The 25,919-nt window shown below is 38.6% G+C and overlaps 1 protein-coding gene across 1 annotated transcript; it reads right to left on the bottom strand.

Annotated features, from left to right (window-relative positions):
- On the bottom strand, nucleotides 1–25,311 carry MTF2 (metal response element binding transcription factor 2). The gene is made up of 15 exons (XM_080348935.1): nucleotides 25,101–25,311; nucleotides 14,129–14,327; nucleotides 13,914–13,995; nucleotides 12,369–12,464; nucleotides 11,921–12,021; nucleotides 11,469–11,617; nucleotides 10,141–10,236; nucleotides 9,019–9,087; nucleotides 8,116–8,239; nucleotides 6,550–6,617; nucleotides 6,002–6,172; nucleotides 5,219–5,327; nucleotides 4,991–5,049; nucleotides 4,751–4,855; nucleotides 1–2,657 (listed from the first exon to the last, which is right to left on the bottom strand). The coding sequence occupies exons 1-15, from the start codon at nucleotides 25,103–25,105 to the stop codon at nucleotides 2,303–2,305; spliced, it is 1,788 nt and encodes a 595-aa protein (XP_080205061.1). The 5' UTR covers nucleotides 25,106–25,311; the 3' UTR covers nucleotides 1–2,302.
- Between the last annotated feature and the right edge of the window lie 608 nt (nucleotides 25,312–25,919).

Raw genomic sequence — 25,919 nt, 5'->3', positions numbered from 1 at the left:
TTGCAGCATTTTCCAGCACATGACACCTGTAACAACGAATCCCTCAAGCACAGCTGGAACACCAGTCAGTGTCTATGCACAGGGCAAGGGTCTCCAGAGCAGCAGCAGGAAAGCTGGAGAGAGAAGCAATGGATGGGAAGATGCCACCAAACAGGTACTTCACAAGAATACAGAATCAGAACTCATTCCTCTCTCAAAAAATACACACATTTAATGTTGGTCTTTTAATTCTAAGAAAAAAGCAATTCCAAAAATACAAACTGAACATCAGAGTCAAGTCAATCACCATAATAAAACGAAACAATGACATTCACAATAGTTAAGTCTATGGACAGCTTAAGTTTGACAAATATTTTCTCCCCTCCCCACTAAAGTCCCCAAGTACATTCCAATATTTATCTTTAAATGAAACTTTATGAAAAACACTGCTGGTGTTCAGTTAGAATTAAAGGACTTGGATAAAGTGAAACAATAAAGACAGATACAGATGGTGTGAGTAAGGTTACAAAGGCTTTACATTTTGCATTATCCCAAGATATAAACATTCAAAAATTAACATGAATTTGCTGTGTTATCAAAATATTGCAGCTATAGGCAAGGCAACATTAAATTAATAGCTGAGGGTGTGAGAAAATCAACACACATTTTAGTGAAGGTAAACAGAAGTGGCAGTTTTTAATTAGCATTTTTATAAAGCTAATATTACTCAGCCAGCCATAAACCAAGCACAGGATAAAAAGCTTTCTCTGCATCCTTTGGCTATAAGGTGACAGGAAAAGAAGTAGTCACCTTTTCAAGATGTTCAAGATCAGCAGAAAAAGTCAAATAATCAAGTAATAGAATAAATACGTACTAACCTAGGCAGTACAATTTAAACCACTCTGTCATTCGTGAATGTCACAATCTTATTCCGCTGGTAAACCGTAAGCATGTAAGAAAACTAACTTTACGCAGTACAGTGAATAACCACCAAAGTATTCTGTTTACTCTTTGGCTAAAACCCCCTCGAAAAGTAGCAGACAAAGAAAAAACATCTAATACTGGCAAGAGACTTCGACTTTTTTTTTAACAAGTAAAACAAACTTATCAATTTAAAACTTGGTACATTTTATAAAAACAAAAGAGGTAATGTTGTAATAAAATCAGTAACGTTACTTCAAATGGCAACAAACTGTTGACCCTGTGCAATAATACACTTTGTTCATACTACATTTATCAAAATATGACTGTTTCTACAGATACATAGGAATCTTGTATGTGACTCCTGTCAACTTAGTTTATTATTGGGCACAAACTTTACAATCAGTGTGCCACAATAACTTTTAAATTGTTATTTCTAGTAGAGTCAATTTCAAAAGGTTCAGATCCTGTATTTTTTAACAGGTAATTCACATGGAAAATAATGGAGTATGTTATGTTCCCTAGAGCACATGAACATCAGTGACTGCACCCACTGCCAGAACACGCTGCACTGGTTTGATGCTTTTCCTTAGTACACAGAAAGCAACAGCACCCAATAAGCCTGAGAAGAAATGCTGCTGTGTAAATATTGGCAACTATTCCTGAAAAAAGAATTATGGGATGTATTCTCAGAAGCTGCCCAATCCCATAATTTGTATTGCATAGGTCACAATCACACATATATATACACGCACAAGTATGTGTGTGCATATATACATATGTATATACACACACGCGCACACACACAAAGAATATATTAAAAAGACAATGAAGTCTGGTCACAGAGCAATTTACAGGCTCAATATATTTTTTTCTTCTTTTTTTTTTTCTTTTTTTTGTTACACTTTGAAAGAAAACTTCAGTATTTTACAGTCTTCAGTAGGCATTATATACACTGCACTTATGAAATCTAGAAAGTATTGAAATAGAAATACATTTCTGCAAACATTTGGGTAAGAAAAGAAACCAAAATTTTTCAAAGATTTGTGCTATCTACATAATATTTTCTCTAAATCACAATAACTGCATCCATGGAATGTTCTCTAGAAAATGTCTTTCTTTTTTTAAACATCATGCACATTTTCAAGCAACTGTAACCCAAAAATATCCCAACCTAAACCAATCTAACAATGTTCAGATTAAAAAATTTAAGTTTCAGATCAGATTTTAAAAAGGTAAGTCTTTATCACAAGAGCTGTAATGATAACAGTTACATGTTAAGGCTAAACTGGTTTTGTTTTGTTTTTAGAAACACATTAAAAGACACACTTCTCTCGTGGCTCTGCATTATGAACTGTACTTACAGATGACAGTGCAGTGAACATAATGTTCAGTCCTACAGTCACGATGCAGTTGCTCCTTCCCACTCCACAAGATACTGCACCTTTCCATCAAGCGTCACCCGACGAGCCAAAACACGGTATTTTTCCCCGCAAGCTATTCTACCTGCTGCACCAAAATAACTAGTGATCGAGTTCTTTAGATGATTGAGCTGCAACTCCTGATCTGCCAGGTTGTTAAGGATCTCCGTATTGAGTTCATCGTACTGGTAATCTTCCTTGCTCTCATCATCTTTCACAATTTCTGAATTTTGAGTCTGGAGTGCTTTTCGTGGAAAGCGACCTCTCCTTCTCAAATGCGGTATTGCAGCAGGCCAAGTTCTTCCTGTACGAGTCCTTTTTCTCGAGTCAGATAAACTATTAAGAAAAACCAAACACAAACAACAACACAAAAACCAAACAGTATTAACTTCAAGGAACTTATTCAAAATGTATGCTTTATCATGAGTTACTTCCATGCAACTCGTATCATCACTTCTTTGCTGTTTTTCACTGATAAAAATATCCATTGCCTATAGATAGATGACTATAAATATGGCACTTGCAAAACAAAGATTTACATAAGGAAAAATTGTATTAATTTAACAAAATGTCAAAGAGGTGGCTGAATAATTTAACTTATGCCTAAATAACAGTACTATTTTGATTCAGCTTAATCCCATTCTTAAGTAAATTTTTTAAAAAACCTGTCTTCAGAGAATCTGCAGCAAACGTGCTTAAATTTGCAAATTAAAAATACAGCTTGATCACACAGATAGACCTCAATTACAAAAGCTATAATATAAAGAGTTAGAGATTTGATGTTAGTTGAGACTAAAAAAAATTAATTTATGCATAGCTTTATTTTTTCAAGCCAAATTCATCTAAATAAATTAGAAATCTGAAACATGAAAGAAGTTGCAACATCTATTCTATTTTTAGGTACACATGACTTTCTAAAGATTTATTATATGTGACCAGAAAGATATGCATATCTAAAACCTGTATGATTTGGTAATGAAAAAAGAAGCTTCTGACATTATTCAAGAATAAACCATCACCCAAATATTAAAAGTGTCCAAGATCTAAACCGTTATGTAAAAACCCGTATCTATAATTTGTACATAGTAAAACATGATTGATAAAGTTCTTAACTAAACCATATGCAATCCTTGACATTCAAGACAGCTGGGAGGGCAAGAGGAAATCACATATTTTTAATGTAAAAAAAAAAAAGGCAGAAATTAAAAATTGTTACTTAAATCCTTAGGTAACAATTTCAGAAGTTTAAGTTAAACATGATGTTAAAGATAAAAATTTGTAGCAGCAATGCACAAAAAAAGATTCATGAAAGCACTTGAGAGCACAAACCAGAAAGAGAAGAAACAAGTAGACTGAGGATCCATGTACCTCAGTAAAAGAGAAATTTCTGTTTTCTGCAAATAAATTGTTACTTGAACTTTGCCCTCTCTCAAGTTCAGCAAAGTCGATTGTAGTTAACAATTTATTTATGAAGACCGTGCCAAAAATTTTTCATGCTCTACTGACTGCAGAAAATCACAGCATACTCGCTATTCTTTAACACGAATACACAAATCTACAAGAACAAAAGCTGCTAAAAATCATTCAGGGTACACATCAGCTCTTTTGCAGCCTTTAGAAGAAAACTAAGCTCAAGAAATGTTTATGGAGTTTAATTCTTTTCAGTAAATGTAATTTAGGTACACTTTTTAGATCAACAAAGAACAGTAGTTACTGAGCACCCTGTGTGTTGCAAGCACAACTAATTACAACTAGTTTTCTTTTGTCCCATTTCTTTAGATTTCCCTATGCAAATGAGACTCAGAGTCCCAGTTGCTCATTACTCAAAATCCCAGTGAATTCCCACATCCACAATGTTATACCTCTCTGCAATATCCTCAGCTCTTCTCTATGTGTTCTCCCACCAGTTCTGCAACACCCTTACTTCCATTTCACATCTACTATGGCTGTCTCCTATATCAGCCTCCTACCTTATCTTCTACTTCATTTTGCCAAAGTCTCAACTAAAAAAAGAAATTAAAAAAAATCCAGAAAACAGCACTGGCAATGACTAGGCCACAGAAGATTGGAACATCAACTGCCTTCCATAAGCGTGGGCTGTGGGTTTGGGTCTCTCTCATCCAAGTGTTCATCTTCATGAATCTTGTTAGACTCTAAGTTCTTTGTAACTACCTGGAGTAGAATTCATGGAAGTTTCCCAAAAGGTTCAGAACTGACTGGAAGTACAACAGAACCTCAAGTTTTAAGAAACCAGATTTAGAATGTCCTGCTTTGGCAAGACTTCTTTTGCAGGATCCCTGCAACTTGTGTTTATTAAGGGAGAAGTATATCGCTGAACCAACTGTTTCCTGCCCCCGCTTCCAATAATGTTTATAAAAACTAATACATTGCAAATCTTAATCAGTACAGCAGAGTAACTGAATAATTACCTATAATGTCTGGAAATGCTAGATGAGGTAGTTTCTTTCATACTGGCAGCACCTGTGGATTCCACATCTGAGGTATTGGATGAATGTGCAGTTCCATCAGATTTCCTGATATGCAAGATAATAGGGTTGCCATGTAATGAAAATAATCTCATATTAAAAACTGAGCTGACATTTCAGAAGCAAACAGATAAGTGACATGGTAAATATAATGTTTTACAGGGATTTTTTTGTTTCATTTACCCAACAGTGCAAGGTAATTCCAAGGCTGGGTTCTCAATCACTGGAACTGGTTCATTATCCTAAACACAAAAAACAAAAACAATTTCAAATTAAGTTTTAATTGCTGTGTCAATTTTGTTTGAGGTTGAATGGGGGAATATCACAATTCAGATTAACTGGTTATGTTTTTCTTCAAAAATAATAATCCAGTTAGAGGGGAAAGGAGGAAAAAACTATCCAAAACCTTACCAGAGGAGAAGACTCCGGAGTTTTGTGAATCATTTTTCTTGTATAGGGACCAGGTGGACGACCTACTGATTTTTTTTTCCCCTTTCTTTCTATACCATTACTTAATTCCCTAGAAGAAAAGTTATATTTTGTTCTGTATTACTGAAGATAATTTTCATTGAATACATGTTTTCCTTTGGCAATGAATACACAATTAGATGTTTATTGCTAAAACATTGTGCTAAAGGAGGTTATTCCAGTAAATCAAAATTGTCAGGTACAAAGCTACATACTTTTGCCTCTAGAATTAAATTAATAAATACAAGCTCCTTCTAGTGACACTACTGATTCCCTACTGTTGGAGAGGAATGAACAAGAGTTAAATGTTATCGGTTCATAAGATCACACTTGGTAAAAAAACCGGTGCATTTATCAATAGAAGTTACAAATTCACATCAAGCTTCCTGTTTAGACATCTAGTTAGATTATAGCATAAGAGTTCCAAGAAGGCAAGAGATTTTGTTTCCCAAATGGCAGGAAAGTTGGGATATTTTCTGTTGTTCTTACTGCTAAATTTCATGTTGTTTGGGGTTTATGTTTGGTTGGTTGGGTTTTGTTTGTTGAGATCCTAATAGAAAGCTAATTAAATTCATTCAAAGACCTTGTTCTCACAAATAGTCCACCTGTACAGTTATTTTAAAGAATATATTATACAATGAAAAAGCCTTTTTTGTAGGCACCAAAAACGTACTCAAAGTAGCCCAAATTTTCTACGACATAGCTAGAATAACTGAGTTACCTTACCTTGCATCAGGGATTGGTTTAGATGATTTTCTGCCTTTAATTTTGAACTCATGAGAAGTTCCTTCTGGTTCTTTCTCGGCCTTTAAAGCAGCATTTGGTGGCACAGGAGGAACACGAATTCTCAAGCCAAACAAATGCTTCTTTTTCTTTATTTCTTTTCCAGACATAAACCTATATGATTTTAAATTAATTGTTAAAATTCTGACCCCAGCGAAAGCAACTTTTCAAATAACAGTGTACATGCAAAACAAAACTATACAAATTAGAGTATCCATCCTAATATTATTTTATTCCTTCTCAGTCTCAAATACAGAATGTGAAGAGGGAAGAGGATGGAAGTTAAAACAAATTTTCTCATGATCTGGGTTCCATTCAAATAGGTATGTAATGTTACAGCTTGACATAGCAACAGTATTTAAAATTTAAATGTTATCTGCAGCCAAAGTGATTATCAGATAGACTGAGCAAAGGAGATTGAAGACTATATATAATTCACATGAGATTACATAGGCAAACAACACTTAAAACAAAAAGTACCAACAACTTACATGGTCTTGTAATCATTTAGTGCCTCCAACACATGCTCATATCTTTCAGATTTTGGGGTATCTGCAAGCTGTGAAGTATTAAGACATCATTTAACCTGTCAAATTCTCCAGTTACAGAAAGATTACAGTTACTTTGAGTCACTGTAACTACAGATTTGGATGTGAGTAAGTATTAGCAGTGGAAACTACCCAACACCAAAGGATATTAATCATTATCACATACATTCTGTGATTTAGATCCACAGAATTCATGCCAGGATCAAGCCCAGGCCAAAGAATTTGAGTTTCACTTGTAAGAAGTGCAAGAAAAATTTCTCAAAGTATTTTAGTATACTCAAAGAACATAATACTAGCTTGCCCTCCAAAGACCAATAAAAATAATAATTCTGTGGCATTATGTACTCCCAAATTAATTCAGATTGCAAGCAGAAGATAACCTGAGACTTAATCTGACAGAATTTTGACTTGATATGACTTGCTAAGGGATGTCATACATCCTAAAGTAAACCACATCTATTCCTAGTGACACTAAGTCATTTTTTAGCATTTTAGTCATTTTGCTTGTTTTTATTACAAGCTATTGACACAGTCTAAACACGTGCATTTTAAACTGTTTTCCGTTATTTACAAACAGCACTAAATCATTTAAACCCAGAACATAAATTTGATTTTCAAATTGTGTCTGCTAGTAAAAATGGATTACAGCTGTATGAATTTACTGATTAAAAAGTAGGTAAGTAGGATACACTCATGATAAGAAAACTTTAAGCCCGTTATATGCCACCTGTATTAAAAAAATTGAAAACCCTAAGCATTTTTAATGCAAGAAAAAAGTACAGCATAATCTACTAGCAGTATGGCAATTTGAATTTTGCATCCAACCTCACATGCAGAAACAAGTACCTACACTGCTCCTCTTAGTTAAATTTTAAGTCACTCTGCATGGGGAAACAGATTTCCTCTAATGCTAAGATAACTGTCCACTAAATCAAATAGCTGGATAATAACTAGTATAGTAGTGAACTAAAAACGAGATGCCTTGACAAGTGGCAGAATCAGACCAGAAAAAGATCAAAACAGTCTTGGACCTGGACACGAATCAATCACCCCCATGTTTGGAAGAGGGAAGAAGAAATGTTTATGCACAGTAATTTATGTGTTACACCTTAGAGACTCTGAAGATTTCTTCATATGCAATGTACCGTGCATTCAATTCAACAGATTTTCTGCTCTGCGCACATGAAAATATCAAAGAACTATGAGAAAAATCAGAAAATGAAAGGAAAAATATATATGCAACAGAATAAACAGCTGAGTATAAATAATTAAAGTTGCTATGGAAATAATAATGGCTACTTGAGGAATTTTACAGCTCAGAAGAAGATACACCACTTCAATTGCATTCTATTTCTGCAAGGAATTAAATATTATCTCATTACATGGATCATCAGATTTTTAGGTAATAAAGGATTTAACATCCAGAATAAAACAGTCATATGTCACCAACCTTCAGGACCTATGTGTGCACTGTGAAGGAAACCAAGAAAGAGTATTTCAGTTACCTACCTCACCAGGATGTAATCTATCCCAGTTCTCATTAATGTATGCCATGAGTTCAAGCTCTGAATCGAAGTATTTCTTCTTATGAATAACACTTAGGTTGTAAAGGCATAAATGTGCTATATCTACCCTGGATATTCAGAAATAAACAGAAAAAGAAAAGGTCTTTTTTCTTCCAATTGCTTTTATTCGACATAATTTAGTAGAAAAGATATTACCATGATATAGTTATAGGAACACAAAGCACAATGTCAAACACTCAATCCAGGGAATAACATTTAAGTTTCCTGTCATTTCTCTTCCATGAATGATTCCTTCTGCTTTGAATCTTTCTTTCATCTCTGTCTCATCTCACTGTCACAACACTCTTCAAAACTCTAAAACTGGTCTAAATCATGGGATATTTAAGTCCAAATTAAGACTTGGATGTATCAATTCTGAATTCTTACAAGTATTCTGGCGAATTAACATTCAACAAGACTATTTCCACCATATACTTGTTTGCACGCATATCCACTAAATTGGATATAATTTCTTGTATGGGTTATTAGCTCAAAAATTCCAAACTACAACTGACTGTCAAATGTAATTGAGGAAACTACTATTAAAATATGTCAAGATGTGTATGGTAGTAGTAACTACATTTGGTAGCTGCTTGCTACTTGACTAAACAATCCCAGGAATAAACCCTTAGAACACACAGTTGCAATATAACTCTACATTTAAGGATAACCTTTGAAGGAAAAGTTGGTTCCTGTTCATACAAGCAGTAAGAACAGCTCAGGAAACAACTCAAGACAGCAAGTGGATTTCCTTTTTTGCAAGGAGAATCACAACACCAAAAAAGAGCAGAGCATGTATTCAACTCACCCACTACCCCTCAAAAAAAAAAAAATCAATCATACTTACCATCTTAAGGGTAAACGTTTGAGGTATTCTGGTCCAGAACTGCAAACTGAGCAAATGAACGTATAAAACCTAAAAACAAACATAGGTATATGTACAAGTGCCTTGGTGGTGGGTGACTGCACACACACACAGTCTTAATGTTTTAACACCCTATTTATGAAAAAAGAAAAAAGCAGGCTAGAAACCCAGCCCATATAGTATTTGGGAGTCCCTTTGTCCTCCACCTTTCTCTATCAGCTTCAAAAGTCTGTGCTGCTCCCTACCAGGCCAGATACAAGATACTTCCTCAAGTTTCATACTCCCCAAGAAAGTCTCTCAATGTGTGACTATCCCAGTGAAGATGCTCTGTAATGTCCCCACACCATTCTCTGAAATGCAGAAACCTGTCTCAGTGTAAGCACAGATTTAAAGGACCCATGGGTTCCTGCGCCCTAACTCAGTTCCTTCACACTAACATTCCAGCACAACCCAACAGCTAAAAGAAAGTACAGCAGATAAAGAAAGAGATACTCAATTCGCTTCTCCAGTTTTCTCATCCGCTCCAAGCTCCTCTTAAAATGAAAGCACAGACCAGCACTACTTCGTTTCTTTTTGTATCAGCTCATACCACACAGAGGATGTACAGAGCTCCCTTCAGTCTAACTGACCTCCCAGCTTTCTCCAGTTGCCTGTGTGTTAGTACAGGGAGCTACTACTGCACACACTGACAGCCTACCTTGACGCATGATGCCTGTTGCATACAGATTAGTCACCTATACAATGTGAACTTGAAAGCCCTTATCTAACTCACAGGCCCACTGAAGTGGTCTGCCTTAAAGCTTCCAATCTCCCAGTAGCCAGCACCTATAGGATAATGGAATTCCACACAAAGCCAAGCCAGTAACAGTTTGAATTCAACGATCCATTGGTTCTCTCGCCAATACCCACCACCCCACCTCACCCTCCTTCATCAAACTGAGATGAAGACCTGCATTCTTCCTGGCACCTGAACACATCCTTATAAACTCACTCCATTTTTGGAAAATACTGTTGTATCATGGATGCCTTAATAAAAGCTCATACGTGCGACAGCCTCCACATTTTAAATAAAGACAACCATAAAGCACAGCTTAAATTTCTTACCTGTCACCAAAAAGCATAGGCTTTTGGAGGCACTGCACACAAGCCTCATGAAACCACTGTTTACACTTGCAGCACTGCAACATCTTCAGATACCAGCTTCACCAACAGAAAGAAAAAACAAGATGTATTTTAAAAGTTACTGAAAATTGTTCTTCATTATGTTTAAACTAAATAGCACAAGATCTTCTGACCCAAGATGACTTTCACATAAGGAATTATTACTGGAAAAGAGTGACTAAGAATAACAAAAAATAGTCCAGTAAAAGAATTAATTCTGTTATGAAATGAGGAAAATAAAAATTTAATTTCCTCTGACAGCCAGCTTTTAATTCTTAATAATAAGAATTCAGTAACTCCATACAAGCTGCTTCTCACATAGCAGATTAGCTTGTTCATTATTTTCCAAAGCACAGCACAGTTGCATTAAGTCAAACATTGTTTCTGATGATTCAACTACTTGAATCCTAAAAATCAATCTCACAGTTTATACCTCTTTTTTTCAGCTTCTCCCTCGAGTAAAGAAACTATGCAAAATTAAAGGCTACGTTTGTCCAAGTCTGCAAAATTCTCAAACCAGAGCTCTGTCCTGTGAGTATAAACTCAAAGGCTTTGCTTCTCTGTGGGACTCTTAACTTGCCCTGACTTCAAATATTGAATGCTATTTTATTAATTTACTCATCCATGCAGACACCATAGTATTTATCTCTATCTGCTTAAAAAGACCTCTCTTTTGCCTTTCTTGTAAGAAAGCCAACAGAGGACTCTGTAATGCCTTGGAGAAAAAAGTCGTTCCCCTGCCAATAATGCAATCCAGGGTACGATGTGGCTGAATCAGACAGCTGTCTGTTCCAACAAAATTTAATAAACTAACATTTATATTTGTGACTAATGGAAGAGCCAAGCTAACATCAGAAAAAACACTGCCTAGAATTGCAAGACCAACAAACAACTCCACCCAATCTCAGCACATTAACAGTAGCAATGAAAAAAAACTACAAAAACAAAAAACCCACAAAAAAACAAACCAAACCCAAACATTCTTGCTTCTTGTAGAATGGACTGTGATACTATGTGATGGCTAGATAGCAAAAGTTAGATTAAAAGATCTGATGGGAAAAGGAAAACCACCAATAATGTATTTTCCATAAGACATTAAATATATATATCTCTAAAGAATTCAAAATTCCACTTTGCATTGAGTTGAATACCTACACACAGTAGAAACAGAAACTAACTTATTCATGAGTAAAAGTCTACAGGGTCAGGGCCAAAGTTTGCAGCTGCATCACAGAGAACAGTTTGTATATATATGTTATCTGTTTACTTACTCTCCAGGTCCTCCACAATAGCAGTAACACTGCTGGACGTTGGTTTTATGACCTGCATCCCACTCAAGGTCTGTTGCATTATACGGTAATGTTTGTTTCATGACTTGCAGTGCTTTGGCATTTGGTCCTTTCTTAAGTGCACCACCCCTCTGGGCCAAAACAAATACATTAGTTTACAGAAACAATACAGTATTTCTGAAACTTTCAAATCCTTTAGTTTGAAAGTTATAAAAATTTGTCTATAATCAACTAAAATACTTCACCTGTATTTTAATACTAGCATATTTATTTAAAAATGAATTGAAAGCTAAATGCAATCTATTTCTATAATAAAAATTCCCATCATATAAAACTTACATTCAGATCAAAATCAATTAAAAAAAGTGCTATTCCTTCAATTCCAAAACCAAAGCAATATGGGATGTATTAAGAAACATTTTCTATGAACACACCTTTGTTGTTGTTGCAAAAACGCACTGTCGACAAAGCCATTTGTCATCTGAATCGATCACGCTCGAATCAATATTTGGTGTGTGACATAGCTGATGATAACCTGTATAAAAAAAATTATCAACAAAAGTGTTATTGGAATGGCAAAACACACACAAATACGTATAATTTAAATGCAACTATAAGGCATTATCCATCATTAAGTGCCAAAAATCTGATCAAAAAGATTGAGGTAACATTCAAAACGGTCTTACATTTTCTTAATGGAAAAAATAAACTTTACTTACATAACAGGTGTTAGTCACTTTAAGTGAGCTGTTAATAGCCACAAAGGGCTATAAAATTTAAGATCAGTTGAGTAGTCAGTCATAGCCAGGCAAATATCCTCCTTCACAAAACAAACCAAAACATCTTTTAAAATGCAGTAAATAGAAAAAAAAATCTAGTTACCTTGCCCACATTTATCACATATAACCATTTCATTCGGTGCTTCTGAATATTCTTCCTGACATATTGTACAGACCATTTCCCCACTTTCAGTGGCTCCTAGATAAAGATCAAAGTGTGATTTTTTTTTTTTCAGGTTACATCTGCAGTTGGAACGGTTACCATACGTATGGCTTTTTTCATCATTTCAGTCACAGATCCATGCATTGTAGAAACATACTGTTACAGAGGCTAACTTCCTAACAAAAATAAATGTAGACATCTTGTACAGATCATGTTACAAATACTTATATCACTTATCATAGGCTATATATTGCCTATTTACTACACAGTCTACGGTTCCTTAACATCAGCAATTAAAATTAAATAACTGAATAAAGAATGTAAATGGCAGGCTAAAAAAATATGTATAAACAAATACTACCTGGACAACTGATAGATATGTATTGTATTGACGGTAATTTGTGTTTCTTTTCTTCTAAGTTTTTGCACAAGTCAGTGCAGATCTTTTTGACTGATCTGCCCATGCTGCTTTAATATTAAACTCCAACGCTCTTCTGAAATAGGTTGTTACATTTTATACATGCAAACATACAGAAGCACACAGTAACAGCAGAGGTAAGAAAAAGCTAGCTTGCAAACTGAAAACAAAACTACAGCTTGCTCCAATTATACCACAAATCAATGTAAAAATTTGGATTACAATACAAGGCACTTAATCTATGTTATCATACTCATGAACTAAAGTTTGATAGTTACGATAAATGAATTAAAGACTATAAACTTGTACTATACAGAAGCTGAACAGCAGTATTTTAAAAGCTTCTCAGAAATAAAGCAGTTGATTCTTTTGCTATTATGAATACAAAGCTTCCCCTTTAGCAGATAGAGTGTTTAGTTCAAACATCAAGAATCAGCGAGAGCCCGATCAGACTTCTGTTGCCTTTATGAGGAAATTGCAACTGATTTTCAGAAGGAATTGTCACTGAAATTGTCACCCACACTCCATTAGCATTAGATCAAAATACTAGCTACTCCCCAAATACCAGAAAAATTAAAGCTAATATGCAACAGATGTCTCACTTGATAATTGCACATTTCTTTATACTACATAAATACTCCAAATTCTGTAACGGTTTCTTATGTGCAACAGTTATTGTGCTACTTTTAAATGTGAAAACTCCATTCAAACCTAGGATTTTCCAGTCTTTGTTTCAACTGAAAATAACTGGAGGACATAAGCTTTGTGTAAATTTGGGCCTGGAGTTTTCTGTTAAGACAAGAGTATTATACTCATCTAAATAAACTCAAATGTGATTATTTTTAGAAGTGTTCTCCCCTCCCTGCACATAGGTCTGTGGAAAAAAAATGCAACGATAAAGAGTTGTTTGAAAACATTTTTTTAAATTTGCCCAATTTGTGATACTGAGTAATTAAACTATATAACTCTTTACGATACAAGAATATAATGTAATAATTTATTTTAACAGATATAGTAATCTAAACAAATAAAATACCAAACAATGACTACTTCACTGAAGTTCTTGCCTGTTTGTATGTCCTTCCAGAGAACCCAGGATTTGGAACTGTCTTCAAATATGATGAAGCAGTTCTGTTTCAGTTTGTTTATCTGAAAAACAAAAATACAGTGGAGTTACAAGTTAAAGGCTAAACAGGATAACAGATTTAATACTAAGTCAGACAATAATTCTGTAATGTTTAAACAACATATTATACTGTAAGTGAAGTTAAAAATAGTCTACCTTTTTGATAGTTCCAAGATAAAACAAGCCATCTGACCACCTAGCTAGGACATCCTGACCCTCTTCAAATTTACACAGTGGCTTTTTGGCTTTCTGTCCATCACATAACGACAGCTTGGTCAGAGATGCTGAGGTCTTATGGCTTCGACGTAACGGAGACCGCTTATGGACCAGTGAATTACCCACTGCTGTAGAGTCTCTAAAGAAAGAGAAGCAAGAAAAAATCTAATAAGAATTAGGTTAAAGTGAAAAAACATTTTAAAAATATTAATATGATTCACAGCTAGAACTCACTTCCCTAAACTCCAGAGCTTCAGGTAACTAAAAATCTGTTCATGTTTTCAGACTTTACATACCTTCAGTAGCAGTGCCTCTGCTACTGTAAGAGTCTACGAAATTTGAAACAGACAAGTTCATGTAAAGAAAAAACTTCTGTGAAATTAAGTAATGTAAATAAGGATAGGGATATATGAGCTTTCCAGCTCAGAGTAACAGGCAGAATTTGAGACTATAAAAAAAAACCCTACCATTCCTATACCCAAATGTATTTTCTCTTTAGAAACTAAATGTATATACAATTATGACAAACACAAGGACAAATCAGGGAGTTACAGAGGACAGAGTCAATTGACCAAGCAGTTTCACCTTACTCAAGGTCACTTAAGTACATTACCAGCACCAGAAACATTTTAATTCATCACAAAGTACCAAGAAAGCCAGTAAATGAATCGGTGTCCTACATAGTTTGATGATAATTACTATTAATATGTTAGAGAAGTTATTGTAAAGTTTCAAAGAGGAAGAAATCCCTTCTCCCTAAAAAGTTTACTATTTACATTCAATATGAAAATGAAACTGGAATTGTAACGACTTGAAACATCAAAAATACGTGAAAATGAAGAAGTTAATATTCTGGAAAATCTGTACTAAACAGTTTAAGCCACGAAGGTTAGACACAAGATTAGACAACTCTTTTAAGCATAATCAGTGTAAATCTAAACAATGACATGACCACAGGAGCAGCCATAATGGGCCAAACAAGAGTTCCATCCAGCCCAATAACTCTGGCATCCTCATGCACAATTGGGTCTCCAGTTTAAGTCCTGCCTGATCCCAAACACAGAAAGAGTCAGATGACTGGGGAAGACCAGAGGAAAAGGAAAAAAAAAGAGAACAGCACTCCTCTCCAAAACACTCTCTAGGTCTCTTACAGGCTGTGGATCCAAAGATCAGTAATGTTTGTTGGGGTTTGGTTGGTTCTTTTTGGTTGGTTTTTTTTTTTTTTTTAATTTTTTTTTTTTTTTTTTAAGTCCTTAATGGACTTTTCTTCCTGCAAGTTTTCCTACATGTTTGTTGAACCTGCAAAGCAGCATTTCTTTTGGCTTATCTCACAGTTGGCACCTTGCCACTTCACTTGACACCCTTCATCATTGCATCAGAAAACTAAACTATCATTTTCTATCTTTTCCCTTCATGTTCCAGTAAGAATATTTAGATCCACTCAGCGATATTTCCCAGATAAAGCATCCTACCAATTCTGCTGCTTCTCAAGAGAAAGCTGTTTAAAGTTACCACAGCTTTTCCCCATTTCTACTCCAACCCCTGATAAACGGGACTGGATGCACACAGCATTCACAATAAGTTTCCAATAATAGGGTAACAGCGCAACAGCACAGGTCATTTTGCTCCTTTCCAACTAACATCTGTAGCCTTCCCTGACCCTCCCCACTACAAGGAGGCATCAAGTTAAAAACTTCAAAGAATTACTGGAAACTGCAGGTTCTCATTCCAACAGCTCCCAGACTAACGTTGCTCTTCCCACTCTGTACTACTTCTGTTTTTCCTTTGACACTTCATTATCCAGTCACTCAGTAGCTCAACGTCCTCTACACTGTCTACATTATTCTGAATAACCTCATACCCTTAGCACGTTTCATTGTTTAAACTTACCATATTTTGTACAGCACTGCAAGATTTGCCCCTTATCTTGTACAGTAGCTTGAATTTTTGCAAGGACCTCTGAAGTAGAGCCCTAGCCCTTAACACTCGTTGCAAATGCATTCTACTCTCTTCTTTGTATCTCTACAACCGTTTACACACCCAAGTACCAAAAAGGTTCAGAAACAAATGTGTCTGAAGTCAGACAGTTAAGAGAGGAAAAAAAGTTTCAACTTCATCAGTTCCCCAAACCCTTCTGACTATACACACATCCAACCTAACACAAAGCAAGCAATGTTCAAAGGCTAGGCAAGGCTTGATCAAAACAGCCTAGAAAGTTATGAAACTATAACCTGGTCTTAGCCCATAATTCTTTTATTGGAAAGGACTCATCATTACAAAGTATTAAAGTATTTAGACACTTCATATTACATCTGTGGAACTTGACTCAGCAATATTAAATGGGTCAATAAGTTGCCACATGTAGTTCCAAAGCACCTGGAGCAAACTCACTAGTGCACCTTGAAACAGTTGAACAAGTGTTTTGACAGGACTCCCCTCTTACAGAGGTTCAAGTATTTTCTTTCCAGCTTTTTATCTAGTTTAATTTAAGAGACTAGAGAAAGCAGTTGAAAGGCTGGAATCTTGACTCTTCCAGTACCTGAAAAAAAGGTGTGAAAGAACTTGTATAGTACAAGTTTCCATTCAAAAATCAACAACTATTTTTGAGTCTTATATTAAAAAAGTCTTCAAAATCATACGACATTCCTTTAAGTACAGAAGTTTGTCCCATAACTCCATTCCAACTTATAGCAAAAAAATGTGTTGTACATAATTTCCTAGCACAAAGCACTTAAATTAGTCTATACATTGACTTATACAACAGCCTAAATTCACAATAGCTACTTCAGACACTGAAGGATCTTGACACACAGTAAAGTTCTGAGCCAATAAAACAGACACTTCTCCATTGTCCACATTGCTCTCTTTGTGGGAGATAGCACTGCTGAAGAGATGATTAAACAGCTCGTGAAGTAGCCCCTGCTGTGGCAGTTTATGGTTTATCTAACATATAGACTGAAAATAGGGTTAGTTATCACAATAGGCTGACACTTAGAGCTAGCTTAACAGTTGCTTTCCACATGGATAAGAAGTTCCTCTTCAGGGAAACATTACCTCAATGTTTTTGATGGCGATTAAGTGGGAAAAGCTACTGTTTTAACAAGTTTACTTTAGAGTCACCTACTTAAAGGAACTTACAGCTTGCTAATTAAAGTGCCTTCTGAAAACACTGCACAAAAAAAAAAAAAATCACAAGAAATTCAGTGCAGACCAGCATAAAAATTACATTTAAAATGCTAATAACTTTCTTGTCTGTCTTGCAACAGCCCTCTCTGCTGTAGTGGAATACCAAAAAGTCCCACCAATCATTAAAATATTTTTTTTTTTTGTTGGAAGACAGGTGAAAATACATCCAATCTTTCATAAGCTAGTGGGGGAAGTCAGTGAATTGTGTTTGCATGTTGAAATACACTTCAAAATAAAACTGTACCTTCACTATTTATTGAGGAGTTGACCTCCTAAAGTACTGAAAATGCTCGATTTTTTTCACTTTGGGGTCTAGATCATAATCATAGATACTCTCAAGCAAGACAGGCAGAAGACCTATTCATCTACTTAATGAACCAGACTCCCTCTGAAGGTAAGCTACCTAAAAGAAAAGAAATCTCACCACTGTCATGACAACTTACTATGCATAGCATTTTATTTATCAAAATCAGGTTTCTGTTAGTTTTGACTTGTCTGTAATTCTTTCTAACCTCTTTACTAGAAGTTAGAAAGTGTCAGTGTTCATTCGGTGCCTCTGACTCCTGTATCTCCACAGCAATCCTACAGAAAGAAGAAGCGGAAAAGTTAGGGAAAAATATGTGAAGAGGCTGGAGGATGAAAGACTGAGCACTCTCCCTCTTGTTTCCAAGTGTCTTTTTCCTCAGCAGCACTGCCAGGTTAAGGTCATTCCATACTCTGTACTCCTTCAGTTGTAACAACTGCTGTGAATCAACTCCTGTTAAAAAAAAAAAAAAAAACAAAAAATATCCCTTGACAGAGCTGGGGTTTTTTTTTCAGCCATCTCAGCTCACTGATTTGTTTCACAGAATGGTTTGTCAGCACAACAGAACAAATGCAAACAAGCAACTTGGGACACAAATTTCCTCAACTGGCACTGCCAGACTGCACACCTGAATGACAGGCACTTCCAGTGACAATCCATGCAGCTTCAGGAAATTTCTTCAGAAGGGCTGCATCATTCACAAATACTGCAACAGTAACGGATGATAGCTACCCTATGAGTACAGATAGTTGTTAAATTTTAATGTCTTTACATTTACTTCCAAAAACTAAGTGCCCAAAGCATATTAAGAGAAAATTTTAATCTACTGAAACAACTCAAAAGTGGGACCTACAGATAATTCATTAATTCCCAGTAAATACAAGTCACATTGAAGGGACGGTGAGTTTAAAGAGTCCAGCAGACTTAGCAGCAGGGAATTCAGACTAGAAATAACACACACAGATAACATTCTACTAAGACAACTGACATAGGTTTAGGATCTATCTTAAAACTGGAAAATATGGCATCATATAGGGGAGGAAGAACTAGTGAAATAATTTATGATAACTAGAGATAACCAGTTTAAGATCTGAAGGTGTGACATTAGTGCTAATTAATCACAAATGTTGTGTCTGAAGTTACAGCCAAACTACACTTTTATTAAACTTTAGAGAAAACCAAACTATGAAGAAGGACTGCAAAATATCAGCAGCCTGCTCTGCTCTCCTTAGAACACAACAGTTACTTCATACAGGGAATGGGCAGGAGGGAGAGGTCTAAGCAAGGCCTCAGAACACACAAAACTGAGAGCAGTTTCATACGTGGCTTCCCCAGTACAGGCAGCTCGCTCCCCTCCCACCAGCACTGAAGTAACAAGTGGACTTCTCCATAAGCTTTCTATTTGGTTTTCTTGCCTTTAATATGGATTATTTTTTTGCTATTTTAAACAAATTAAAGCACCTCACAGAAAGGTCTGGTGACTAGACAAGCCAGGCAAGCAGCTCACAGCCAGAAGGCAGCAGAAAAGGGAAATGAGTCTTTTGTGAGAGCCACAGTCTCAGCTGGTTTACCCAGCATCACATAACCAAGCCCCTACCATGCTGCCAGTTCAGCTGCTGACCTGCAACAGGGATCCAGTACCTCTGCTGGCACCTGGAGAGATGGTGGATCCCAGCCACATGTTTCTCCCCATTTTCCTTGTATCTTCTCTGACATTTGAGATCTCATGCCAAACATTATCCGTTCAGCATGTCACCCATAACTACTCATGCAAATAAAAATATTTTGCTGGGCCAAGAAGACAGACAGACTTAACTCCAACCTAGGACCAAACTCAGGATCAGTCAGATTAAAAAAATCAAAGTTCACCTTGCTTTTCATAATAGCAACTTTGTTGCAACAGTCACTGTTCCAATTATACATGAACAGGTTATTATATTACTAAATTGCCACAAACTTCTTTCAAGCAGAGGATCCAATACAAATCTAGATCACAGTCTATCCTGTTAGGCTATCTCATGCAGCCAAATAATATTGAGCTTCCAGTGTGCTATGTCATGGAACATCTACAAGATATACTTTGTATCAGAATACAAAGTAGTGTGAAGATAAGGAACTCAATCAAAAGCCTAAGTCACATCACTGACTGGGCAGAATAACAAAACAAGCCTAAGCATCCCTCAGTCTAGAAAAGCAAAGAGCAATGCTTGGGGGATAAGAGGAAACCTATTCTCAAAATTATTTTCAATTATTACAGTTATTTAGAATACTAGAATAATTCAGGTTAGAAGGGGTCTCAGGAGTTCTGTAGTCCTGCTCAGCACATCATCAGCCATGAGGCCAGACCAGGTGGCTTTATCCAGTCAGCCCTTGAAAGCCTCCAGCGATGGAGGCCACAAACCACCATGGGCCATGGTTCTACTGCTGAACTGTCCTCATGGGGGGGAACACTTCCCTCCCCCCCCAATCTCTCTTATTTCAACATACGCATGTTATCTCTCCTCCTCCTGCCATGCTTTACTGTGAAGAGACTAAGTCCATCTCACTACTATTCTCACAGGAGCTCAAAGGCTGCTGTTTGGCCTTCCTGAAGCCTCTTGTTCTCCAGGCTGAATGAGCCTGGTTCTCTCAGCCTCCTCTCATGGGGCAAGTGCTCCAGTCCCAGACTGTCTTGGTGGTCCTCCATCAAACTTGCCTAGTTTGATGTCCCTCTTGAACTGGCAGAACGAAAACACGGTATTCTAGATGCTGTCTATCAAGATCTGTGTAGAAGAAAACAATCACTTCCCCTCCGTCTTCTGATTCTGTTCTTGTTAATATAGCCCAGGATACCACTTGCCTTTGCTTGCAGGACACACTGCTGGCTCATTTTCTGCTTTTTGTCTGTCAGACCCTCAGCCAATCTTGCAAAGCTGACCCCCAGCCAACCTCAGCCTGGGGTTTCTCCATCAAATGCAGGACTTTGCAACAGCTTCTGTTGAACTTCATGAGGTTCCTGTCAGCCACTTCCTCCAGCCTTGCCAAAGTTGAGGTAGGTGACATCCACTCCTTTCCCCTCACCCACAAACCCTGACATTTTTTAACAAAGACGGTGGTCAGGTCACGATTTATCCTTGCTAAATATATGCTGCCTGTTCCCAGTCACCACCTTTCAATGTGTCCAGAAATGTCTTCCATGAAGACTTGCCCTGTGCCTTTCCTACAGACCCAAGTGAGTCTAACCAGCCTGTGGTTCCCTGGGTTAAACTTTTGACCTATTCTGAAAATAGTTGTGACATGTGCTACTCTCTAATCAGTACAGATCACACCTGTTCTCCATAACCTGTGATGGTAAATAACAGCTCCATGAGAACATCACAGTTATCTCAGTGCTCTTGAAAGCAGCCTACTTGGTCCCATGGGCCTGCATGAGTCAAGTTCACGTTTGGTTAAACATGTAGCAAGCCAATTCACAGGCCACTCAAGCAAGCAATGCTTAACAAATCCACAATGGACAGAAGTTAATGTATCATTGAAGGCAGAAAAACTTTGCCCTGACAATGACTTAACGGCAACCACACTATATAAGCTGCTCCTTGTCAGGAAGATGAGAAATTATAACTTGTTTACTTCTCAGCTCTACCCAGTCAACCATATCACTACCATTGTGACTGTACGGGATTTTCATGCAATACATTACTATCCCAATAGGGTGGTGGTGGTTGGGTTTTTTTTAATCATTTGAAAGAGCTTTACACTTTGGCTATGAATTTTGCTCTAAATGCTTCTGTTTGGCTAAACACTTGAAAGAACTCTCTAGTAGTCACAGAACATATTTTCATTAGTGTGTTGTGCTTTTTTAGGTAGCACTATGTTTTCAAAAGTATTTCCACCACATTACCTGACAAAAGTAGTAAGTTTTGCTTCTGAAAAAAAAAGTGGTAATCAGAACTGAGTCCCTGCAGTCCATTCAGCTGATTAGCAGTTAGATCCATGAATCTGTCACACATTAGAAGTTTAGCTAGAAGACTGAGGGAAAGCAATCATTTCACAGAATAGTAATTATACAGACAGAACTCAATAGACAGCATCTAGAATACCATGTTTTGGTTCTCCCAGTTCAAGAGACACATCAAATTAGATGGGTTTGATAAAGGATCACCAAGACAGTCTGAGAGTGGGGCACTTGCCCCATGAGAGAAGCCTGAGAGAATCAGGCTCATTCAACCTGGAGAACAAGAGGCTTCAGGGAGGCCAAACAGCAGCTTTCCAGCTCCTGTGAGAACATTACTGTGAAGAGATTAAGTCCGTCTCACTAAAGCATGGCAGGAGGAGAGATTATGTGCATATGTTGAAATAAAAGCAATGGAGGGGGTGAATGTTTTTTTTCTCCATCATGAGGACAGTTCAGCAGTAAAACCATGGCCCATGGTGGTTTGTGGCCTCCATCGCTGGAGGCTTTTAAGGGCTGACTGGATAAAGCCACCTGGTCTGGCCTCATAGCTGATGCTACACTGAGCAGGACTACAGAACTCCTGAGACCCCTTCTAATCTGAATGATCTTTTGACCCTGTGAAGTATGACTGGCCTTAGTAAGAGGTAGCAACCAGGATAAGTGCATTCTTGTGTCTATAATGCTACAATAATTTGTTATTTTGGTTTAACTTGCCCACAGTTTCTCTCAAGAAACAATAACTAACTAGAAGTGTTTTAATTCTATTTGATATGCAAAGTGAAAGTATTAGTCTTTAAAAGATCACTACAGACTAACATATTTCCCTACTTATTTAGTATATAGGAAAATAGGGTAGGGGAGCCCCGTACTGTAAAAGCCATTTGTTTGGGACTGATCATGTGTGTGTACACAAAGAGGTAGAAGGTAAGTATCAGGGAGATAACAATGCTATCAGGTCACAACACACCTTTTCAGATCAGATCTTCTCTTAATTGTATACTTAGCGCCTCCTTGAACATAGTAACTGCCTTTTGGGTTTCTACAATATCCAAATACAGGATGCCTAGCAACACACCTAAGGGAGTAAAATGTGAGCCTGCACCTGAGCAGTGAAAGTCGTGACAGACATGCTGAATTGCACTGGGGTGGGGAAGGGAAGGGGGAAGAAAAAGGATTTCAGAGGTGATCAAAACCCCAAAAGTCTCTTGCTTTAAGACTAGTCTACAAGAATAGCAATCTCCACTAGCTCCCCACAGAAAGAAATTAAAAATGTATCAGTCTAAACCATAAATAGAACATTATTATCCTCCAAGATACTTAGTGAATGAAATATGCCCAGACTTATCATGAATGCTCTCATCATTAGCTCTCTTTCTGTGAAAGAAAATTAAGTCTCTTGATTTCACTCCTCCACAGAGATTATGCCTTCTAGGAAGAGACCATCTGCTTGAAATCTAGATTGTTCAAAGTGTAAATTCAACTAGTTTCAGTGCTTTCAGTAACAGGTATCATCCTGCCCAAGGACCCTCCAGCAATACCACTGATTCTATAATTCGTCTGGTGTGTTTTACACCGACATGCTTCCCCTCCATCTCCTGCAAGGAAGGCCTGTAAAGAAGGTGAAACCAGCTCTACACAGCAAACTCGAAGTCACAGAAAAAAAGTACTGTCAATTCACAAATTAAGAGAAGATTCACATTGGCTTCTAGCCACATGTTTCTACCCTCCAAGCTTTCTCTACCACGCCAAGTATGAGGAGCACAAAATATGCTTTAATGCAATTTTAGGTGCTTCTAGTACTACATTCATTCACATCCATCCCCAGGATATACAGAAGTCCACTCTCTACCAGGAAATGAACTGCAATTCATTTGTTACCATGTCTCTTCTCAAACTTTACCTGATGTCCTAAGGCGGGGGAAGGACAAACATAACTGTATCGAAGGCCAGCCTTGATACTGACTACCAGTGCTTGTGTCTTTCACCTATTTAGAAAAAATATACACCTCAACAACTGGTGACTACCCATATTAAGCCAACTTTTGAGAAGCAACCTACATCTGATTTAAAATTCCTCCCAGAGTAGAAAAGTTCTTGAGAAGCCACACACATATATTTGACAAAACAAGAGTTAACTGTGCAAAAATTTACTACATTATACTCTCAGTGCAGATCCACATTTCATCAGCTGGTAGCTCCTTGCAAAGATCCTTCTCACTTTCACTACTTTATTACACACATTTTTTTCTTATTTCCAATCTTTGTGTTCCCTTATTCTCCTTCCACTAAGGAGCTATAAATCTGTCAATCTGTATTCTAATACTAGAGGAATTAAGCTTTTTTCTTCTTTTAACCTCAAATGCTTTCAAATTAATTGTAACTTGAGGTCTCAAAATGGACAAACATGAACTTTTTAACTTTTACCAACCTGACTACAAAAACACACACAAAAAAAAACCCACACCAAAAGGGAAACCATTTTCTTATCATGCCATGCTTTTGACAGTTTAAGTACAAAGCATTGATCACCCTTCCTTACACTAAGTCAGGAGAAAATGATGCTATTATCCCTTGTGTTCAGCCTTTTAAAGTCATGACCAGGGCCTGACTACCAGAAATTCCAGAAACACGTATAGTCCTACACTGCTTTCCTGGCAGGCCCTTTCATTTAGTTATGCAGGCCCTCTCCTTCAAATAGCACCCAGATACTTCATGAATGGATGATAACTTCGAGTATTTCAACATGAATATCAGTGTCCAGAGCATCCAACACAGTACCATATTATTCTCTTTGACTAACAAAAGTATTAACCCATTCTTCCCAGAGGATTCAAATACCAAATTAAAAAAAAAATGCATTATTGTACATACTTTCAGCCATCAACAGTTACTGTATTTTAGTGGACTAAAAAATTAAGCCTTCAAGCAAATTCAAATTGTCTAGCCCGACAGAGACTAAGAGCTGAGGCTTTACAAACAAACAAAAAAAAAAGAAACCAAAAACAAAGTTACCAGAGACCACCACCACCTCTTTTGTGCTGCTCTCTTCGCACCCGAGCGAATGCAGCCTACTCGGGCAATATCCTTAAACGATAAGATAAAAACACAGCTGGCGCAAGCCTCACCGCAGCCTCCCCTCCGCAGCACCTCCACGGACCCCGTGAGCTGGCCCAGCGCCTCCCTTCCCTTTGTTTTGGTCACCGCGGAGCACCGCTGACCTCCGCCTCGTTCGCCAGCGTCCGCCTCGGAGGGAGCTTCCTCCCCCTCCCCCAAAGGCCTCCGGGCCCCCCGCGCCGGAGCGGGGCCCCTCGCACCCCTCCCCGGCGGGTGGCGTGGCCGCCGCGGGGGGTGGGATGCGGCACCGGTGGCCCAAACGCGGGGCGCGCCCGCCCCCCCGTCCCCGCGCTGCCCCCACCCCACGCAGGGCCCAGCCGCCCCTCCCTCCCTCCCCCCCCCACCCCCGCCGCGGCCCGCCCCCCACCCCTCACCTCATTCGGTCTCTCCAGTGGTGCCAACCGCCTCATACAGGGAAATCAGCGAGCTCGGGAGCCTCCTCCCGGCGCCCCGGTGCGGCTGGGCCCTCAGTGCCCAACGGGACCCCCCCGAGCACGGACACCGCGGCGCGGCGGAGAAAAGGCGGCGGAGGAGGGGTCAGACCCGCTTCACAGACAGCCCAGCTCCACCATAGCCCCTCGCCATTTTTGTTTCCCGCGGAGGAGAAGCTGGTGCATTCTGGGAGCACAAAGGGCCTCGGCCCCGCCCCGGCGGGCCCCGCCTGCGCCGACAGGCAGCTCCTGGGCCAGGGGGCGGGGGGAAGAGCGCCGCGGCGGAAGGACACAGGTGAAGTCAAACCTTTGCCGCTGGTGAACAAAGAGGGACTACTTTAGGCGTGCTTACCGAAAGGGGGATCCCTGCCCGCCGCCCGGGACTCGTTGCGGCAGTGCGGAGGGGTGCGCGCTGCCCCGCCAGCCCCTTTGCCTATTGTTTCAGCCGCACCTGCGGGAGGCGGCCCGGCCCGGCAGCGGCGCACACACCGCCCCGCCGCACACACCGCCCCGCCGCACACACCGCCCCGCCGCACTGGGGTCCCCGCCCAGGCTTGGGGTCGCGGCGCAGCTCCCCGCGTTGCGGGGCTCGGCCCTGGCGCCTGGAGTGATCCGGGGCGGCCAGGACGAGAGCCCGGCTTCGCGTCCGGGTGAGGCGAGGGGAGGCCTGGCCCGGCCCGGCTGCCGCGGGCTGCTGCGGCCGGCGCGTTGGTACCACCGGCACGGGAGCTGAACAGAGTTGTCCTCTGGTGCCATAGCCAT

The sequence above is a fragment of the Nesoenas mayeri genome (genome assembly GCF_963082525.1).
Source record: "Nesoenas mayeri genome assembly, chromosome: 8".
Lineage (NCBI taxonomy): Eukaryota > Metazoa > Chordata > Aves > Columbiformes > Columbidae > Nesoenas > Nesoenas mayeri.
The sequence above is the reverse complement of the archived record's forward strand: the minus strand, read 5'-3'. Positions and strand labels throughout refer to the sequence as shown.

What these genes read in the sequence shown, in the direction of transcription:
- MTF2 (XM_080348935.1), bottom strand. An exon ending in ATAGATTACATCCTGGTGAG is followed by an intron (nt 6,618 to 8,115) that starts GTAGGTAACTGA and finishes AATACTTCACAG; the next exon opens with CTTGCAGATACCCCAAAATC. An exon ending in CTCCGGAGTCTTCTCCTCTG is followed by an intron (nt 5,050 to 5,218) that starts GTAAGGTTTTGG and finishes TTTTGTGTTTAG; the next exon opens with GATAATGAACCAGTTCCAGT.